A 16,304-nucleotide genomic window follows, 5' to 3' on the forward strand; every position below is an offset into this window, starting at 1 on the left:
TTTCCTGGTCAAACGTTAACCCTGTTTCTCTCCAGCTGCTGAGCACTTCCAGCGATTTCTTGTTTTCAGGGTTCCACATCTGCAGTACCTCTGTGCTTGAAAAGTCTGACCCTTACCGACTACATAAGAGGAATTCACCAAATATATCGTTTAACTTGTAAGATAATTGTAAATAAAAAATTATGGTTCAGAAAAAAATTGCATCAGGCATTAGAATAGAACAGAATAGAACCACCTAATAGGTTTGGCAGCAATGCAATGCAGGGTTGGGGCTCTGACATCAAGGCCCCAGGTCCAAAACTAAAATCCTGTCTGTCAATTCTATTTCTCTCTCCACAGATGCTGCCTGACTTTGAGTGGAACCCTGATTTTACGCGCCCCAATTTAGCACGAAATCGGATATGACGCGATGAATCATTGGACCCTTTTTTTTGCTCTTTCCGGTTTAGTGATTTAGCACGACCCCGATAACATTCACGATAACATTTTATGGACCCCAACCATTGCGTTACAACGGGGCTGCACTCTATTTACAACATACTATAAGAGCATTGCAATAGTCAAGTCCAGGGGTAACAAGAACATAAGTGAAATAAGGGTTTCAGCAACAGATGAGCTGAGGTGCAGACAGAAATGGTTGATAATCCAGCGGTGGAAATAGTCTTGGTGATCAATGGACTGGAGTCTGAAGATCTCAAGAGTCAAATCATGCACCAAGATTGCAAAATAATTGTTTTTCACCTGTGGGATTAACAATAGTAATTATATTACTATTATAAAGTTCATGAGAAGATATGCAAAACAAGTCAATTAAAATGATAATTTTTATATTAAAATACAGTTTGTTGGAATGGCAACCCAGTGATTGAATGTCATTTAAATTGTAGATCTGCGCATTGCAATGAGGGGCGGGTGAGTTGCTGTACGGCACTGATCAAACCAATGGCTCCCTGGAGAACACAGCATGGCCACTATGAGGTCTGTGCGGCACAGATACTTCCGGTGGGATGACGTACGGCGACGTGTCCCATTGACCGGCGGAAGTGACGCGGGAAACCAGGGAGCCGGCTCGGAGGAGGGACGGGGCGAAGTAATGTCGGATCTCTTCGTCAAACCAGGTGAAGTGAGAGGATGAGGGAGAAGCAGGTGGCTTCGAGTTGGGGGGGGAACTGATGGGCAAAGTTTAAAGAAGCCGAGGTGTATGAGGGGCGGGTGGATCTGCCCCGAGGTGCAGGCCACACGGTCTGTTACCCTGGTTACGTGGCACAGAGTTGGAGTCAGCTGTGATGTAATGCTGCCCTGGAGCTGATCACTTTGATCATGTTTTGTAAATGAGAAGCTGCAGGGGGAATGGAAACACTGCATCCAGGACACATGAGTGTATATGTAGGTTACATATAACAACATATATATATGGGTTAAATGTGACAACATGTATCGAGGGTACATATGGATGTTTATGCACACCTAAACTGGGCATATTTTAAGAAAGTATATGTATATATTGTGGGCAACAAAGGAAGGAGAGGGACAGAGGAAGGGTAGCTGGAGCTGTAGCTCTGAAAGGGATGAAAAAGGATGAAAAGGAAACATGCCGCCAGCCATTGAAGAAAATCTCAGCTTCCTGCATCAAATCATTCATTTGAAGGGCCTGAAGATACAGCCATCAATCATGGAGTGATTAAAATGAAGTATAATCAAAAGACCGAAATTAGAGGAGTGTAGATATAATATGCTACTGACAGGATCGATCAATCAGACAGCTGAATTAGAAATCAACACCAGGCTGGGAGTGACAACAACACAATGGCAGACCAGCAAAAAGTACTGAACAGCCCACCTTGCCAGCATGACACACTAAAACATCTTCGGCACATTGTGTTGCAACTGCCATTTTGTACACAAGATCTATGTTTATGCTACTTGTTTGTGCATTTATATATTTGATTTACTTACACCTGTTCCAGTTATTTTCCTTTTATGGATATAGGACTATGTCTCTGATTTTGATATATGAATCCTTTTGTTTTGGCCAAGTTGATGTTCATTCCAAAGTTCACATCTGCTGTTAACAGTCATATCTACTAGTTCTTTAATCACTATTCTCTGCTTACTGTGAGTGCTGTGTTATCTGCAAATCTAACATATTATCATTCATGCTCTTGCCCCTCCCCCAAATAATAACACCCAATTCTGTGTCCACAAATGCTCCTTTGATCATTGCCCCTGCCATAGGCAAAAATGAGGCCTGGTGATAAACCACACCCTTGTTGAACTCCTGTAACAATTACAATCTTCTGACTTACTTACTGACTGACTTACAATGTACAGATTTCTTATGAGTCGTCTTCTGAGTCTATTCAACCCAAACAAATTCTTTTTCAAAATCTACAAAACAAATTTATATTTTCTGCCTAAACTCTAAACTACATTCTGAAGAAGTTTTGTATTCAACTAGTGACATTAACTCTTGTTTTTTTCTCCCCAGATGCTGCCAGACCCACTGATATTTCCAGCACTTTCTGATTTCATCTCTTAAAGTGCATTCACTCCATAATCTTCTAATGTCAATTGCTTTTTGTCCCTCTTCCCCTCTGGATCCAAACTGGTCATATCTAATGTGGCTCTGTGCCTTTGCACCCACTTCTTTTGTTACAATTCTCAACACAACTTTCAATGCATGGACATTCACATAATTTGTACAGAAGTCAGAACATCAATATGCAGGGTCAAGGGTGGGTACCGGTAGACAGGAAGGTGGGTTGAAGTGTGTCTACTTCAATGCAAGGAGCATCCGGAACAAGGTAGATGAACTTGGGGCATGGATTGGTACTTGGGACTACGATGTTGTGGCCATTACGGAGACGTGGGTAGAACAAGGACAGGAATGGTTGTTGGACGTTCCGGGGTATAGATGTTTCACTAAGTGTAGGGAAGCTGGTAAAAGAGGTGGAGGAGTGGCATTGTTAATCAAAGATAGTTTAACGGCTGTGGAAAGGCACTTCGAGGGGGATCTGCACACTGAGGTAATATGGGCTGAGGTTAGAAATAGGAAAGGAGCGGTCACGTTGTTAGGAGTTTACTATAGGCCCCCAAATAGTAATAGAGATGTGGAGGAAGAAATTGCTAAGCAGATTATGGATATGTGTGGGGGTCACAGGGTAGTTGTCATGGGGGACTTTAACTTTCCAAATATTGATTGGAACCTTTGTAGGTCAAATAGTTCGGATGGGGAAGTTTTTGTGCAGTGTGTGCAGGAGGGTTTCCTGACACAATATGTGGATAGGCCGACAAGAGGTGAGGCCACATTGGATTTGGTACTGGGAAATGAACCGGGCCAAGTGTTAGATTTGGTTGTGGGAGAGCACTTTGGAGATAGTGACCACAATTCGGTGTCTTTTGTTATTGCAATGGAGAGGGATAGGGCCATATGGCAGGGCAAGGTTTACAATTGGGGGAGAGGTAATTATGATGCGATTAGGCAAGAATTAGGGGGCATAAGTTGGGAACAGAAACTGTCAGAGAAAGGAACTAATGAAAAGTGGAACTTTTTCAAGGAACAAATACTGGATGTCCTTGATAGGTATGTCCCTGTCAGGCAGGGAGGAAATGGCTGAGTGAGGGAACCATGGTTCACGAAAGAGGTGGAATGTCTTGTGAAAAGGAAGAGGGAAGCTTATGTAGGGATGAGGAAACAAGGTTCAGATGGCTCGATTGAGGGTTACAAGTTAGCAAGGAATGAGCTGAAAAAGGGGCTTAGGAGAGCTAGGAGGGGACACGAGAAGTCCTTGGCGGGTCGGATCAAGGAAAACCCCAAGGCTTTTTACTCTTATGTGAGGAATAAAAGAATGACCAGGGTGAGGTTAGGGCCGGTCAAGGACAGTAGTGGGAACTTGTGTATGGAGTCAGTAAAGATAGGCGAGGTGATGAATGAATACTTTTCTTCAGTGTTCACCAAGGAGAGGGGCCATGTTTTTGAGGAAGAGAAGGTGTTACAGGCTAATAGGCTGGAGGAAATAGATGTTTGGAGGGAGGATGTCCTGGCAGTTTTGAATAAACTGAAGGTCGATAAGTCCCCTGGGCCTGATGAAATGTATCCTAGGATTCTTTGGGAGGCAAGGGATGAGATTGCAGAGCCTTTGGCTTTGATCTTTGGGTCCTCGCTGTCCACGGGGATAGTGCCAGAGGACTGGAGAATGGCGAATGTTGTTCCTCTGTTTAAGAAAGGGAATAGAAATGACCCTGGTAATTATAGAGTGGTTAGTCTTACTTCGGTGGTTGGTAAATTGATGGAAAAGGTCCTTAGAGATGGGATTTACGACCATTTAGAAAGATGCGGATTAATCCGGGATAGTCAGCAGGGATTCGTGAAGGGCAAGTCGTGCCTCACAAATTTGATAGAATTTTTTGAGGAGGTAACTAAGTGTGTTGATGAAGGTAGGGCAGTTGATGTCATATACATGGATTTTAGTAAGGTGTTTGATCAGGTCCCCCATGGTCGGCTTATGATGAAAGTAAGGAGGTGTGGGATAGAGGGAAAGTTGGCCGATTGGATAGGTAACTGGCTGTCTGATCGAAGACAGAGGGTGGTGGTGGATGGAAAATTTTCGGATTGGAGGCAGGTTGCTAGCGGAGTGCCACAGGGATCAGTGCTTGGTCCTCTGCTCTTTGTGATTTTTATTAATGACTTAGAGGAGGGGGCTGAAGGGTCGATCAGTAAATTTGCTGATGACACCAAGATTGGTGGAGTAGTGGATGAGGTGGAGGGCTGTTGTAGGCTGCAAAGAGACATAGATAGGATGCAAAGCTGGGCTGAAAAATGGCAGATGGAGTTTAACCCTGATAAATGTGAGGTGATTCATTTTGGTAGGACTAATTTAAATGTGGATTACAGGGTCAAAGGTAGGGTTCTGAAGACTGTGGAGGAACAGAGAGATCTTGGGGTCCATATCCACAGATCTCTAAAGGTCGCCACTCAAGTGGATAGAGCTGTGAAGAAGGCCTATAGTGTGTTAGCTTTTATTAACAGGGGGTTGGAGTTTAAGAGCCGTGGGGTTATGCTGCAACTGTACAGGACCTTGGTGAGACCACATTTGGAATATTGTGTGCAGTTCTGGTCACCTCACTATAAGAAGGATGTGGAAGCGCTGGAAAGAGTGCAGAGGAGATTTACCAGGATGCTGCCTGGTTTGGAGGGTAGGTCTTGTGAGGAAAGGTTGAGGGAGCTAGGGCTGTTCTCTCTGAAGCGGAGGAGGCTGAGGGGAGACTTAATAGAGGTTTATAAAATGATGAAGGGGATAGATAGAGTGAACGTTCAAAGACTATTTCCTCGGTTGGATGGAGCTATTACCAGGGGGCATAACTATAGGGTTCGTGGTGGGAGATATAGGAAGGATATCAGAGGTAGGTTCTTTACGCAGAGAGTGGTTGGGGAATGGACTGCCTGCAGTGATAGTGGAGTCAGACACTTTAGGAACATTTAAGCGGTTATTGGATAGGCACATGGAGCGCACCAGGATGATAGGGAGTGGGATACCTTGATCTTGGTTTCAGATAAAGCTCGGCACAACATCGTGGGCCGAAGGGCCTGTTCTGTGCTGTACTGTTCTATACTGTTCTATGCCTTTGGCTTCTTTCTTAGGGTGATTATATTGTCTGCATGAAGTAGTCTGGTTGCTCTTCTGATAAGTAAATATCTTTGCACAGTTTAATAAACATTGATAAATTTTTTCCCCAGTTTTTAATTAACTCTGCATTTAGTAAGCCAAAGATTGGAGGTGCAAAAAGAAATGCAAACAAAGGTGGCAATGGGAAAGATTGTATTGAATGAGAAGAGACAGTTGCTAACCGGAAAGCGAAATTAACATTTCAAGAAGGGACTTGCAAGGAGTATTGTTTTGTGTTGATGAGTCTAGGACCTTATGGAAAGAGGAGACCAACTTGCTAAGTAGGTTAGAAACGTGGATTCGGAGGAGAGTGGAAAAGATCGGGTGGACAGAAAAAGTAACAAATGATGCAGTGCAGAGGAGAGTGAACGAACAAAGACATTTGTTGAAAGTAATTAGGAACTGATGGAAACTGGGCAGGACACATCTTCAGGGGAAATGGGCTAGTAAGGGAAATTACAGAGGGAAGATTTCAATGAGTAAGAGGGAGGAAAAGAATATTGATGCTGGATGGCTTGAAAATCATTGGAAATTATTAAAAAGTGAAAAGACTGGCACAGGAAAGAGAGTCATGATGTGGAGATGCCGGCGTTGGACTGGGGTGAACACAGTAAGTTTTAACAACACCAGGTTAAAGTCCAACAGGTTTATTTGGTAGCAAATACCATTAGCTTTCGGAGCGCTGCTCCTTTGTCAGATGGAGTGGAAATCTGCTCTCAAACAGGGCACAGAGACACAAAATCAAGTTACAGAATACTGATTAGAATGCGAATCCCTACAGCCAACCAGGTCTTAAAGACACAGACAATGTGAGTGGAGGGAGCATTAAGCACAGGTTAAAGAGATGTGTACTGTCTCCAGACAGGACAGCCAGTGAGATTCTGCAAGTCCAGGAGGCAAGCTGTGGGGGTTACTGATAGTGTGACATAAATCCAACATCCCGGTTTAGGCCGTCCTCGTGTGTGTGGAACTTGGCTATCAGTTACTGCTCAGCGACTCTGCGCTGTCGTGTGTCGTGAAGCGGCCTTCACGACACACGACAGCGCAGAGTCGCTGAGCAGAAACTGATAGCCAAGTTCCGCACACACGAGGACGGCCTAAACCGGGATGTTGGATTTATGTCACACTATCAGTAACCCCCACAGCTTGCCTCCTGGACTTGCAGAATCTCACTGGCTGTCCTGTCTGGAGACAGTACACATCTCTTTAACCTGTGCTTAATGCTCCCTCCACTCACATTGTCTGTGTCTTTAAGACCTGGTTGGCTGTAGGGATTCGCATTCTAATCAGTATTCTGTAACTTGATTTTGTGTCTCTGTGCCCTGTTTGAGAGCAGATTTCCACTCCATCTGACAAAGGAGCAGCGCTCCGAAAGCTAATGGTATTTGCTACCAAATAAACCTGTTGGACTTTAACCTGGTGTTGTTAAAACTCTTACAGGAAAGAGAGACCAGGCGAAGACTTATAAGCTGAGGACCTGCCTGGAGGCAGAGCACATAATGGTGATAATTATCTGGTGTGATCTAGTCTGAGTATTGTATTTAATATTTGCAATCACATTTAAGTGCTGCATTATTGAAACCAGGGAACTGACATGATGCATGACACCAAAGTCATTAAGCAAACTGAGGATAACGCTCCATTGATTATTTTAATGACCGTTAAGAAATACGGTTCAACTCTGTTCACTGTATTAGAGCTGAGAGAATGAAGATTACTGTCCACTGAACACCAACAACACACTCATAAGCAGTTTATATTTTAACAAAATTTTGAGTTCCTAAAATTTGTGTTTTCTCCCTGTTCACAGCGTGAAAGCATTTGAAAGGAGAATGATTAACAGAAGAGAAAGTGCATTTACTGGAATTTATAATGTTGAATCCTGGAGAGGAAATAGTCTTGGTTTGCTGTGAGAAAGCTTACCACATTGCATGTCCTGTCCAGGAAGCAATTTACTGATTGACTTTTGCAGCAAGCTCATTTCACCTGGTTGTCAGTCACTGTCAGACAAGATCAATATTTATTCACAGCACAGAATTGCCATTTGTCTGATACATGTCCACACAACAGTTGGGAACCTCTTTCAGAAAGATACATTCAAGGGAAAGGTAGATAAGCAAAAGAAAAAGGAATAGAAAGGTATGCTGATGGTGTTAGATAAGGAGGGCTGGGATGAGGCTGGTATGGAACACTGACATAGACCAGTTGGGCTGAATGACCTGTTTCTGTTTTGAAGTTCTCTGATTCAAAGTTTTGAATGGAAAGGTTTACACTAATACATTACTAAATTCTCTTGTGACTTTTGGGCAGAGTAAGAGGAACTTTACTTGATACTGACATATTGACCAATGGAAAAATATACTTCACTGTTGATCGCTAATATTCATTCTTTGATGCATCCAAACTAACTGCGGCAGAGTTTATTTTTATACTACTTAACACCATTTGCTGCTTTCAAAAGAAATATACCACTATATATCAGAGGTTGTCTGTTCCTTCAGGTGAGTCTATCTTATTTTAGGACCTGACAGTCAGATCTTTGTAACAAGATGAAAAATGTGTTTTCAGTGAACTAATTTCACATCTTGACATCACACCAGAGAACTTCAGTGTTGCTATAATAGTGGAGTTCTTTATCCTAGAAGCAGTAGAGTAAATGCAAGTTGTCCAGTTATTCTGTTGCTCATTAGTAAGCGCTCTTGATATCTGCTTGTGTGTATTCGCTCATCCATCCATGGTTGATTTATTTGTTTAGGGAGGCGTACATTTTTGGTTTCACCAAAAAACAGGAAGATGCTTGTTTTCCTCTATAGTTAATGAACTGTTAATAAAATCAGGTGAACAGGTAGCTTGGACAAATGTGGACTCTCTGAGAATAATTTCCTTTAATGGTTACTTCCGGTGAAAAATACGTTCCTGTGGAAAAAGAATTTCATGTTTCAAGGAAATTGGAGAGAAAAGATTTGATGTTACCACACAATGGTCTGTTAATTTAGGAAAATATTGAAAATACAAAAAATATACTGTACATTGCAATTTTTATGTGCCTTGAAATGTTTTACTTGTGAATATAAATATAAGTTGTAGTTGTTTTGAATGGTTTATTGTAATTAATTTATATTTTTTATGCCATCATTTTATACTGTTTTGCTTAATTGTAAACCTTTTTTTAAAACAAATTCAGGAAACCAGGAGCGAGGCTGGAATGATCCTCCTCAGTTTTCATATGGTTTGCAGACACAAGCGCAGATTGGTCCCAGGAAACATTTTCTCACTAAGAGGGTACCACCACCTCAGCTGGATAAACCGAAAGGTGAGCATTAGTTACTATGATACAGGTGCAACCGAAGGCAGAATGTCTGCTTGGAATCTTTAGGCGTACAGATTCGAATTACAGTTGCATCGAAATTCTGGCCAAAACTTTTTTTGAACTTCTCTCTTTGAGCCGGTACCTCCACCAGTTGTCGACAAAGTATAAGAAGCAAATATGGATTAATGTCTATTTAAATCAGCATTTTCTCTGCTGTTGTATCATTGAGCAGCCTTGGTATAAAAATAGTTGACATTTTTACCAGTTTGTGTTTCTTTTAATCCCCTCTTCCAAGTGTTGTGCTATTTCTTCTAAGGGGGGTGGGCAAGCAATCTCTACATAGGCTGACCTCTCGTCTATCATCAGGAGATACACAGTCATAAGCTGGATCGTTTCCTCAACGTTCTTTTCTCCCTCTCCTGAGGGCTGTCATCTGTTTTCTGCTCTCTACTTCCTCCTACTCACAATTGGGAATTCACCACATGGGAAAATGAGCCTGGGAAGCTGCATCCTGTCACTCTGTGCACGATGGAGCTCACTGGCAACATGTTAATTTAGCAGTATTACTGAATTCGGAGATTACTCCATTCCCTCTGTAAATTCCCACACAAGACACTTTCCATCTTTTATGAAACAGCATGAATTTAATTTGCTCCCAGTAGCGTAGTGATAGAAAGATTTGTTTTCCCCCATTGGCACGATTCTAATATATTGTGTATTTTTCCTGTAGTTTGTGGACCAGCTGGAATTCCTCCTGCAGTTATACCATCAGGTTCTTCAGTAGCCTCTGAGAAGATGCCACCACCACCACCACCTCCAAAGCAATCTGGCCTGTCCAGCAGTTGTAAACCAGTGCAAAGTGCAGCAGTTACACCTGATTGTGAAGTAAATGTGGAAGATGTTTTAGCTCCATTGAATAAGACACTGGAGGTTTGTAGGAAAACTGTTAAGGTAAGCAGACAGTCAATGATATTCCTACAGCAGGGCTTTAAAAATCTCATCCCAGTAAGTTCTAAGAACAATGGTAGTGCTGCAGATTCCTGATGAGGAATTGGTCAACAAAGACTGTATTGATATTCTCTTGTTCAACTCAATTACTGTGTGTCATCTTAAACTCTTTGTATGATTAACAACATTGCACTGTAAGAGGTAAAATCTGATTAATTACACACTGAAATTTTTGCCTCAGAAGTACTGAACACAGCCAGTTGTTGTTCCACAAAATAGAAGGTAGAGAAGATCGCTCCAGTATTCCCACATGCTTCAAAGCACCTGACTGTAGAGTTAGCTTAGCAGATGTGCAGTAGCTAGTTGGTTGGAAATGGTGAATGATGGAAGGCTAAAAGGAGCGAAGGAATGATGCTACATACCTATTCTTAAAATATCATGTAATCAGCCTTGATACTTGCATATCAGAAATGTTGATGTAAGAGGGGACAAATTATGTTGAAAATGTATATAGTAGGTAGCGGAATAAACTGTGTGGAACAGAATAAGCAAGATTTTCTATTGTTGTAGAAAAGGCTTGCATTTTACAAGAACATTCCAAAATTCTACCAGACAGCAAATGATTTAAAACTACCATTGCCTTATTTGCAAATATGGCAACCCTTGTTAGCACAGCAAGCTCCTGCAATTAGCAATGACAATAAATGACAATTTCCTTTTATTTTTTTCAATCATATTGGCTGAGGGAAGAATATTGACCAAAACACTCCAGAAAACATGCTGCCCATTGAAGAATGATGTAGACTTTCTAATTTAACTGAACCATTGGAACAGGAAAGTGGGAGGTTAGTTTAACACCAGACCTGAAGGAAGGCCCTTCTCGCACTAAAGTATATCCTCTGCACAAATATCAGCTTTGATTGTGTGCTCAAGTTCTGGTTTGAAGTTAGAATCAACAACTTTATAACAGGAGGAGAACATTCAGCCCTTTGAGCCTGCTCTGTCATTCACTTTGATCATGGCTGATCATCAAATTCAATATCCCGATCCCCCTTCCTCCCATATCCTTTGATCCCTTTAGCACCAAGAGTTGTATCTAATATCTTTTTGAAATCGGACAACGTTTTGGCCTCAACTACATTCTGTGGTGGTGAATTCCACACATTCACTACCTTCTGGGTGAAGAAATTTCTCCTCTCTTCTTATCCTCAAATTATGACCCCTAGTTCTAGACTCCAGAACTCGAGCTGTTACTTGGATAACAAAACTGATATGCAGAGAAGCAGCAACATACACGTAGTAGTTCTGTTTCCATTGAAAGGTGTGTCAGTTATTTAGTGCAGATAAAACAACCTGATAAAAAGTTGATTGTACCAGTATGATGTTATGTAATAGTAGGAAATTGGATAACAGCCATAATTGCCCTTATTCCCAGTTCCCAAATTCAGGCTATAAATTGAGCTATAAATATCAGCTTTGATTGTGTGCTCAAGTTCTGGTTTGAAGTTGGAATCAACAACTTTCTAACATAGAAACTAGAAGCAGGAGCAGGACATTCAGCCCTGGAAAATTCATGTCACTGAATCAATAATCACCCCTCGTCATTTCTTCTGTAGCAAAAGCCACTGTCAGTTTGATTGCCCACATATAGGAATTGTGGATAATACAGATGGATTTTAACCAATAAATTGATGATATAGCAGTGGAAATAACAGTATAATAATGACATTTTAAAGTGATATTTTGATGGCAGCTGTTAGGGGTCATGAAGGGTATTGTGTTATTTTGAATACTTGCAAAAGTTTTAATGTTCAACATTTAATAATTGAAGGCATGTTGTTTCCAAACTTTTTGTCTAGAAACAAGTTTGTGATGATATGGGCAGAAGGCTGATAATGCTCCAGGAGATGTGGCAATCAGGAAAACTATCCATATCAGTGCAAAAAAGGATGCACCTCCTCACACTAGGTAATGAATTTGTTATGTCTTGCATCTTGTCCAAATTCTTGTATATGAGGCTCGAGGGGCCCGAATGACCAACTATCTTTCCTGTACTGCTGAGTGAAATAGAGGAGGTGAAACAAGATTTGTTTATTTAGATAGAAACCTTTTTGTCATTGTAACTGAGAACTCTTTGTAAAATGACAGCTCTTTATAAAATTCTAATGATTGAAATTTTAATGTAATACAGAAGTGCCTAACCTGCAGCCCTTAGGAGATTTATGGCCCTTGAACCTGTACAGTTTGGACCATGGAATACAAGCAACTCCGTGTCTATTTTATGTATTTTTTTTTATCGGTGGCTTGTCCTGTAATGGCTTGTTCTTCTCACTCTTTCCTAATTGACGGCTATGTCCTAAATCAGAACAGAATCATAGAAGCGGTTGATGTGGTGTATATGGATTTCAGCAAAGCGTTTGATAAGGTTCCCCATGGTAAGCTTTTGCAGAAAATACGGACACATGGGATTGAGGGTGATTTAGTGGTTTGGATCCAAAATTGGCTAGCTGTAAGAAAACAAAGGGTGGTGGTTGATGGGAAATATTCATCCTGGAGTTCAGTTACTAGTGGTGTACCGCAAGGATCTGTTTTGAGGCCACTGTTGTTTGTCATTTTTATTAATGACCTGGATGAGGGCGTGGAAGGATGGATTAGTAAATTTGCGGATGACACTAAAGTCGGTGGAGTTGTAGACAGTGCGGAGGGAAGTGGCAGGTTACAGAGGGACATAGATAAGCTGCAGAGCTGGGCTGAGAGGTGGCAAATGGAGTTTAATGCGGTAAAGTGTGAGGTGATTCACTTTGGAAGGAGTAACAGGAATACAGAGTACTGGGCTAATGGTAAGATACTTGGTAGTATGGATGAACAGAGGGATCTGGGTGTCCATGTGCATAGATCCCTGAAAGTTGGCACCCAGGTTGATAGGGTTGTTAAGAAGGCGTACGGTGTGTTAGCGTTTATTGGTAGAGGGATTGAGTTTCGGAGCCAGGAGGTCATGCTGCAACTGTACAAAACTCTGGTGTGGCCGCATTTGGAGTATTGCGTACAGTTCTGGTCGCCGTATTATAGGAAAGATGTGGAAGTGTTGGAAAGGGTGCAGAGGAGATTTACCAGGATGTTGCCTGGTATGGTGGGAAAATCGTATGAGGAAAGGCTGAGGGGCTTGAGGTTGTCTTCGTTAGAGAGAAGAAGGTTAAGAGGTGACTTAATAGAGGCATACAAGATGATCAGAGTATTAGATAGGATGGATAGTGAGAGCCTTTTTCCTCGGATGGTGTTGGCTAGCACGAGGGGACATAGCTTTAAATTGAGGGGTGAGAGATATAGGACAGATGTTAGAGGTAGGTTCTTTACTCAGAGTAGTAAGGGCGTGGAATGCCCTGCCTGCAGCAGTAGTGGACTTGTCAACATTAAGAGCATTCAAATGGTTATTGGATAAACATATGGATGATATTGGAATAGTGTAGATTAGAGGGGCTTTAGATTGGTTCCACTGGTCGGCACAACATCGAGGGCCGAAGGGCCTGTACTGCGCTGTAATCTTCTATGTTCTATGTTCTAATCCCTACAGTGCAGGAGGAGGCCATTCGGCCCATTGAGCCTGCAACGACAACAATCCTACCCAGGACCCATCTCTGTAACTCCAAGTATTTACCCTGCTAATCCCCCTGATACTAAATGGCAATTTACCATGGCCAATCCACCTAACCCGCACATCTTCGGATATACCGCTTGGAATACCAAGATCTGTTAGCACCAATAGATAGCGAAATGCGTTACAAAGACAAAAGGCTTCCTGATGTATGGGATCTAATTCAGAATTATTTCCTCAGAACAGTGTTTTATCCATGTTTACGAGATTGCATGAGCAGGTTGTCTGATGAGGTTGGACAGGTAGGGCTTGTTTCCACTGGAGTTTATGAGAATGGGAAGTAACTTGATTGAAGTATATAAGATCCTGAATGGACTTGACAAGGTGGACGTGGAAAGGATGTTTCTTCTTGTGGGTGAGCCCAGAGTTAGGGGTCACGTTTTAAAGTTAAGAAAGCCCACCAACGTCTCTACTTTCTCAGAAGAGTAAGGAAATTTGGCATGTTAGCTACGACTCTCACCAACTTTTACAGATGCACCATAGAAAGCATTCTTTCTGGTTGTATCACAGCTTGGTATGGCTCCTACTCTGCCCAAGACCGCAAGGAACAACAAAAGTCGTGAATGTAGCCCAATCCATCACACAAACCAGCCTCCCATCCATTGACTCTGTATACACTTCCCACTGTCTCGAAAAAGCAGCCAGCATAATTAAGGACCCCACATACCCTGGACCTTCTCTCTTCCACCTTCTTCATATAATTCAAAAGTCTGAGGTCACGTACCAACTGACTCAAGAACAGCTTCTTCCCTGTTGCCGTCAGACTTTTGAATGGACCTACCTTGCATTAAGTAGATTTTTCTCTACACCCTAGCTATGACTGTAACACTACATTCTGCACTCTCTCGTTTCCTTCTCTATGAACGGTATGCTTTGTCTCTATAGCACGCAAGAAACAATACTTTTCACTTTGTTAATAATAATAACAATAAATCAAAAAATTAGGGTTAGCCTTTATAGGACAGCGATGGGCAGAAATTCTTTCTCTCAGGGTTGAGCGACTTTGGAACACTCTCAGAAAGTGGTGGATCATTGAAAATTTTTAAGGCAGAGGTGGGTAGATTCTTGCTACGCAAGGGAATCAAAGGTTATCGGGGGGAGATGGGAATGTGGCACTCAACACAAACAGATCAACCAGGATCCTACTGAATGGCAGAGCAGGCTCAAGGGGCTGAATGGCCCACTTCTGCTCATATTTGGTATAATTGTACCTCTTTCCCTGCCTTTTAGCAGCACATCTTTGTATTGTTTTAAGTGTTTAGCTACAATGACATTTTAAGTCCTAAGAATATGTTGTATATGTTTGTCTGACAGAAATGGAGCACTGCAACTGGGATTCTGCTGATGAAATCCACAGATCTTTGATGGTGGACCATGTGAATGAAGTGGGACAGTGGATGGTCGGAGTGAAACGCCTCATTGCTGAATCCAAAAATCTACCATCTGACCTTACTGCAAACAGAGATTGTGAATCAGAAAACTGAGGGGCTAGGTCTAAACCGTTCATGATGATCCAACTGACAACTCTGCTCTTCTGTGAGAATGCAGTCAAGGACCAAAATTATAAAACATCAACAACAGGAATGAGGAGAAGGCAATACTTGTCAATGATTCCTGCATTAAGCAGGAAGAAAGCATGTATTTGGGCTGTATTCTTATCTCGAGACTGTTCAAGAGTTTACAAAAGCACTTTAGTCTTAAAGAAATGGACTGAGCTTTTCGGTGACTTGGCCACTGCTGCAATTATCAAATCCTTGTATTCTGTTTGGAAGGCAAATGTCAGATGTTGACTATTATCAGTTTCCTCTGCCACAGAGAATACAGCCAAGTCTTATTGCTTCAAGCACTTAGGCCTCTTCCAGGGCGGACTTTTATTTTTTTACATGTATTGTCTTCCTGACGTCTGTAGAAATTAGCTTTCCATTTAACTCTACCGCAAGTAATTCAGAAACTGTGGCCTTCCTGCTGCAATTTTATATTTTTAAAACTATTAAAGATTCAAAGTGAAGAGTTATCTTGGAATAACTTTGGAATATCATGTGCGTGTAATTTTTTTTCATTTTATCAAAAAACATACTTCTTTCATTCATACACACCTATGTATACGATGTTCTTATTTGAAATGTGCTGGATGATTGGATGTGATGCGGATAGCTGAATGTTTGGTCTGCGCAGAGCTGCACTAATATGAAGGTTGTTTCACTCCCTCATCCTGACAAAACTGAGACTGGGAAATGCTCTCTGGAAAAATAAAAACTTTTGATAGGTGCAAATATTGCCTTTTTTTAAGTTCTTTTTCTAACTTGCAGAAGGTTTGCCCGGCAACTTAGCCCCTTAATTGTAAAATTGCACTTTTGTCTGTACTTTTTTTCCCTCAAGTTTTCCAAGTTATTCAATTTGGAACATATATTTTGGGCGGCATGGGGCATCGTGCTGAGCACTGCAGCCTCACAGTGCCGGGGACCCGAGTTCAATTCCAACCTTGGGTTATTATATGCAATTTGCACGTTCTTCCCGTGTCGATCGGAACCCTCATCACAAATGAAGGGCTTTTACAATTATAGGTTATATCGTTATTATTATGTTTCCACTTTTGTCAAACAACAAAATGGGGATGGGGTGAAAGCATTAGTGAAATGTGCTACACCTTGGTGTACTGGGCACCTTGGAATTACAAAGAGGGGCGAAAAGTAAGTATATTTAATTCTTATACTAATATTGTGGATGT

At 41.7% G+C, this 16,304-nt stretch overlaps 1 protein-coding gene across 1 annotated transcript; it reads left to right on the plus strand.

Annotated features, from left to right (window-relative positions):
- Positions 1 to 887: 887 nt before the first annotated feature.
- Positions 888 to 15,614, plus strand: sra1 (steroid receptor RNA activator 1). Its single transcript, XM_078230745.1, has 5 exons — positions 888 to 1,118; positions 8,851 to 8,979; positions 9,707 to 9,927; positions 11,784 to 11,892; positions 14,891 to 15,614. The coding sequence occupies exons 1-5, from the start codon at positions 965 to 967 to the stop codon at positions 15,058 to 15,060; spliced, it is 783 nt and encodes a 260-aa protein (XP_078086871.1). The 5' UTR covers positions 888 to 964; the 3' UTR covers positions 15,061 to 15,614.
- The last annotated feature ends 690 nt before the right edge of the window (positions 15,615 to 16,304 follow it).

This window comes from Mustelus asterias, chromosome 16 (genome assembly GCF_964213995.1).
Source record: "Mustelus asterias chromosome 16, sMusAst1.hap1.1, whole genome shotgun sequence".
In the NCBI taxonomy this organism is placed as follows: domain Eukaryota; kingdom Metazoa; phylum Chordata; class Chondrichthyes; order Carcharhiniformes; family Triakidae; genus Mustelus; species Mustelus asterias.

Bases quoted from the DNA above. Each gene is read 5' to 3' on its own strand.
- sra1 (XM_078230745.1), top strand. From the start codon at position 965: ATGGCCACTATGAGGTCTGTGCGGCACAGATACTTCCGGTGGGATGAC. The intron at 1,119-8,850 runs GTGAAGTGAGAG...AAACAAATTCAG, and splicing joins GGATCTCTTCGTCAAACCAG to GAAACCAGGAGCGAGGCTGG. The intron at 9,928-11,783 runs GTAAGCAGACAG...CTTTTTGTCTAG, and splicing joins TTTGTAGGAAAACTGTTAAG to AAACAAGTTTGTGATGATAT.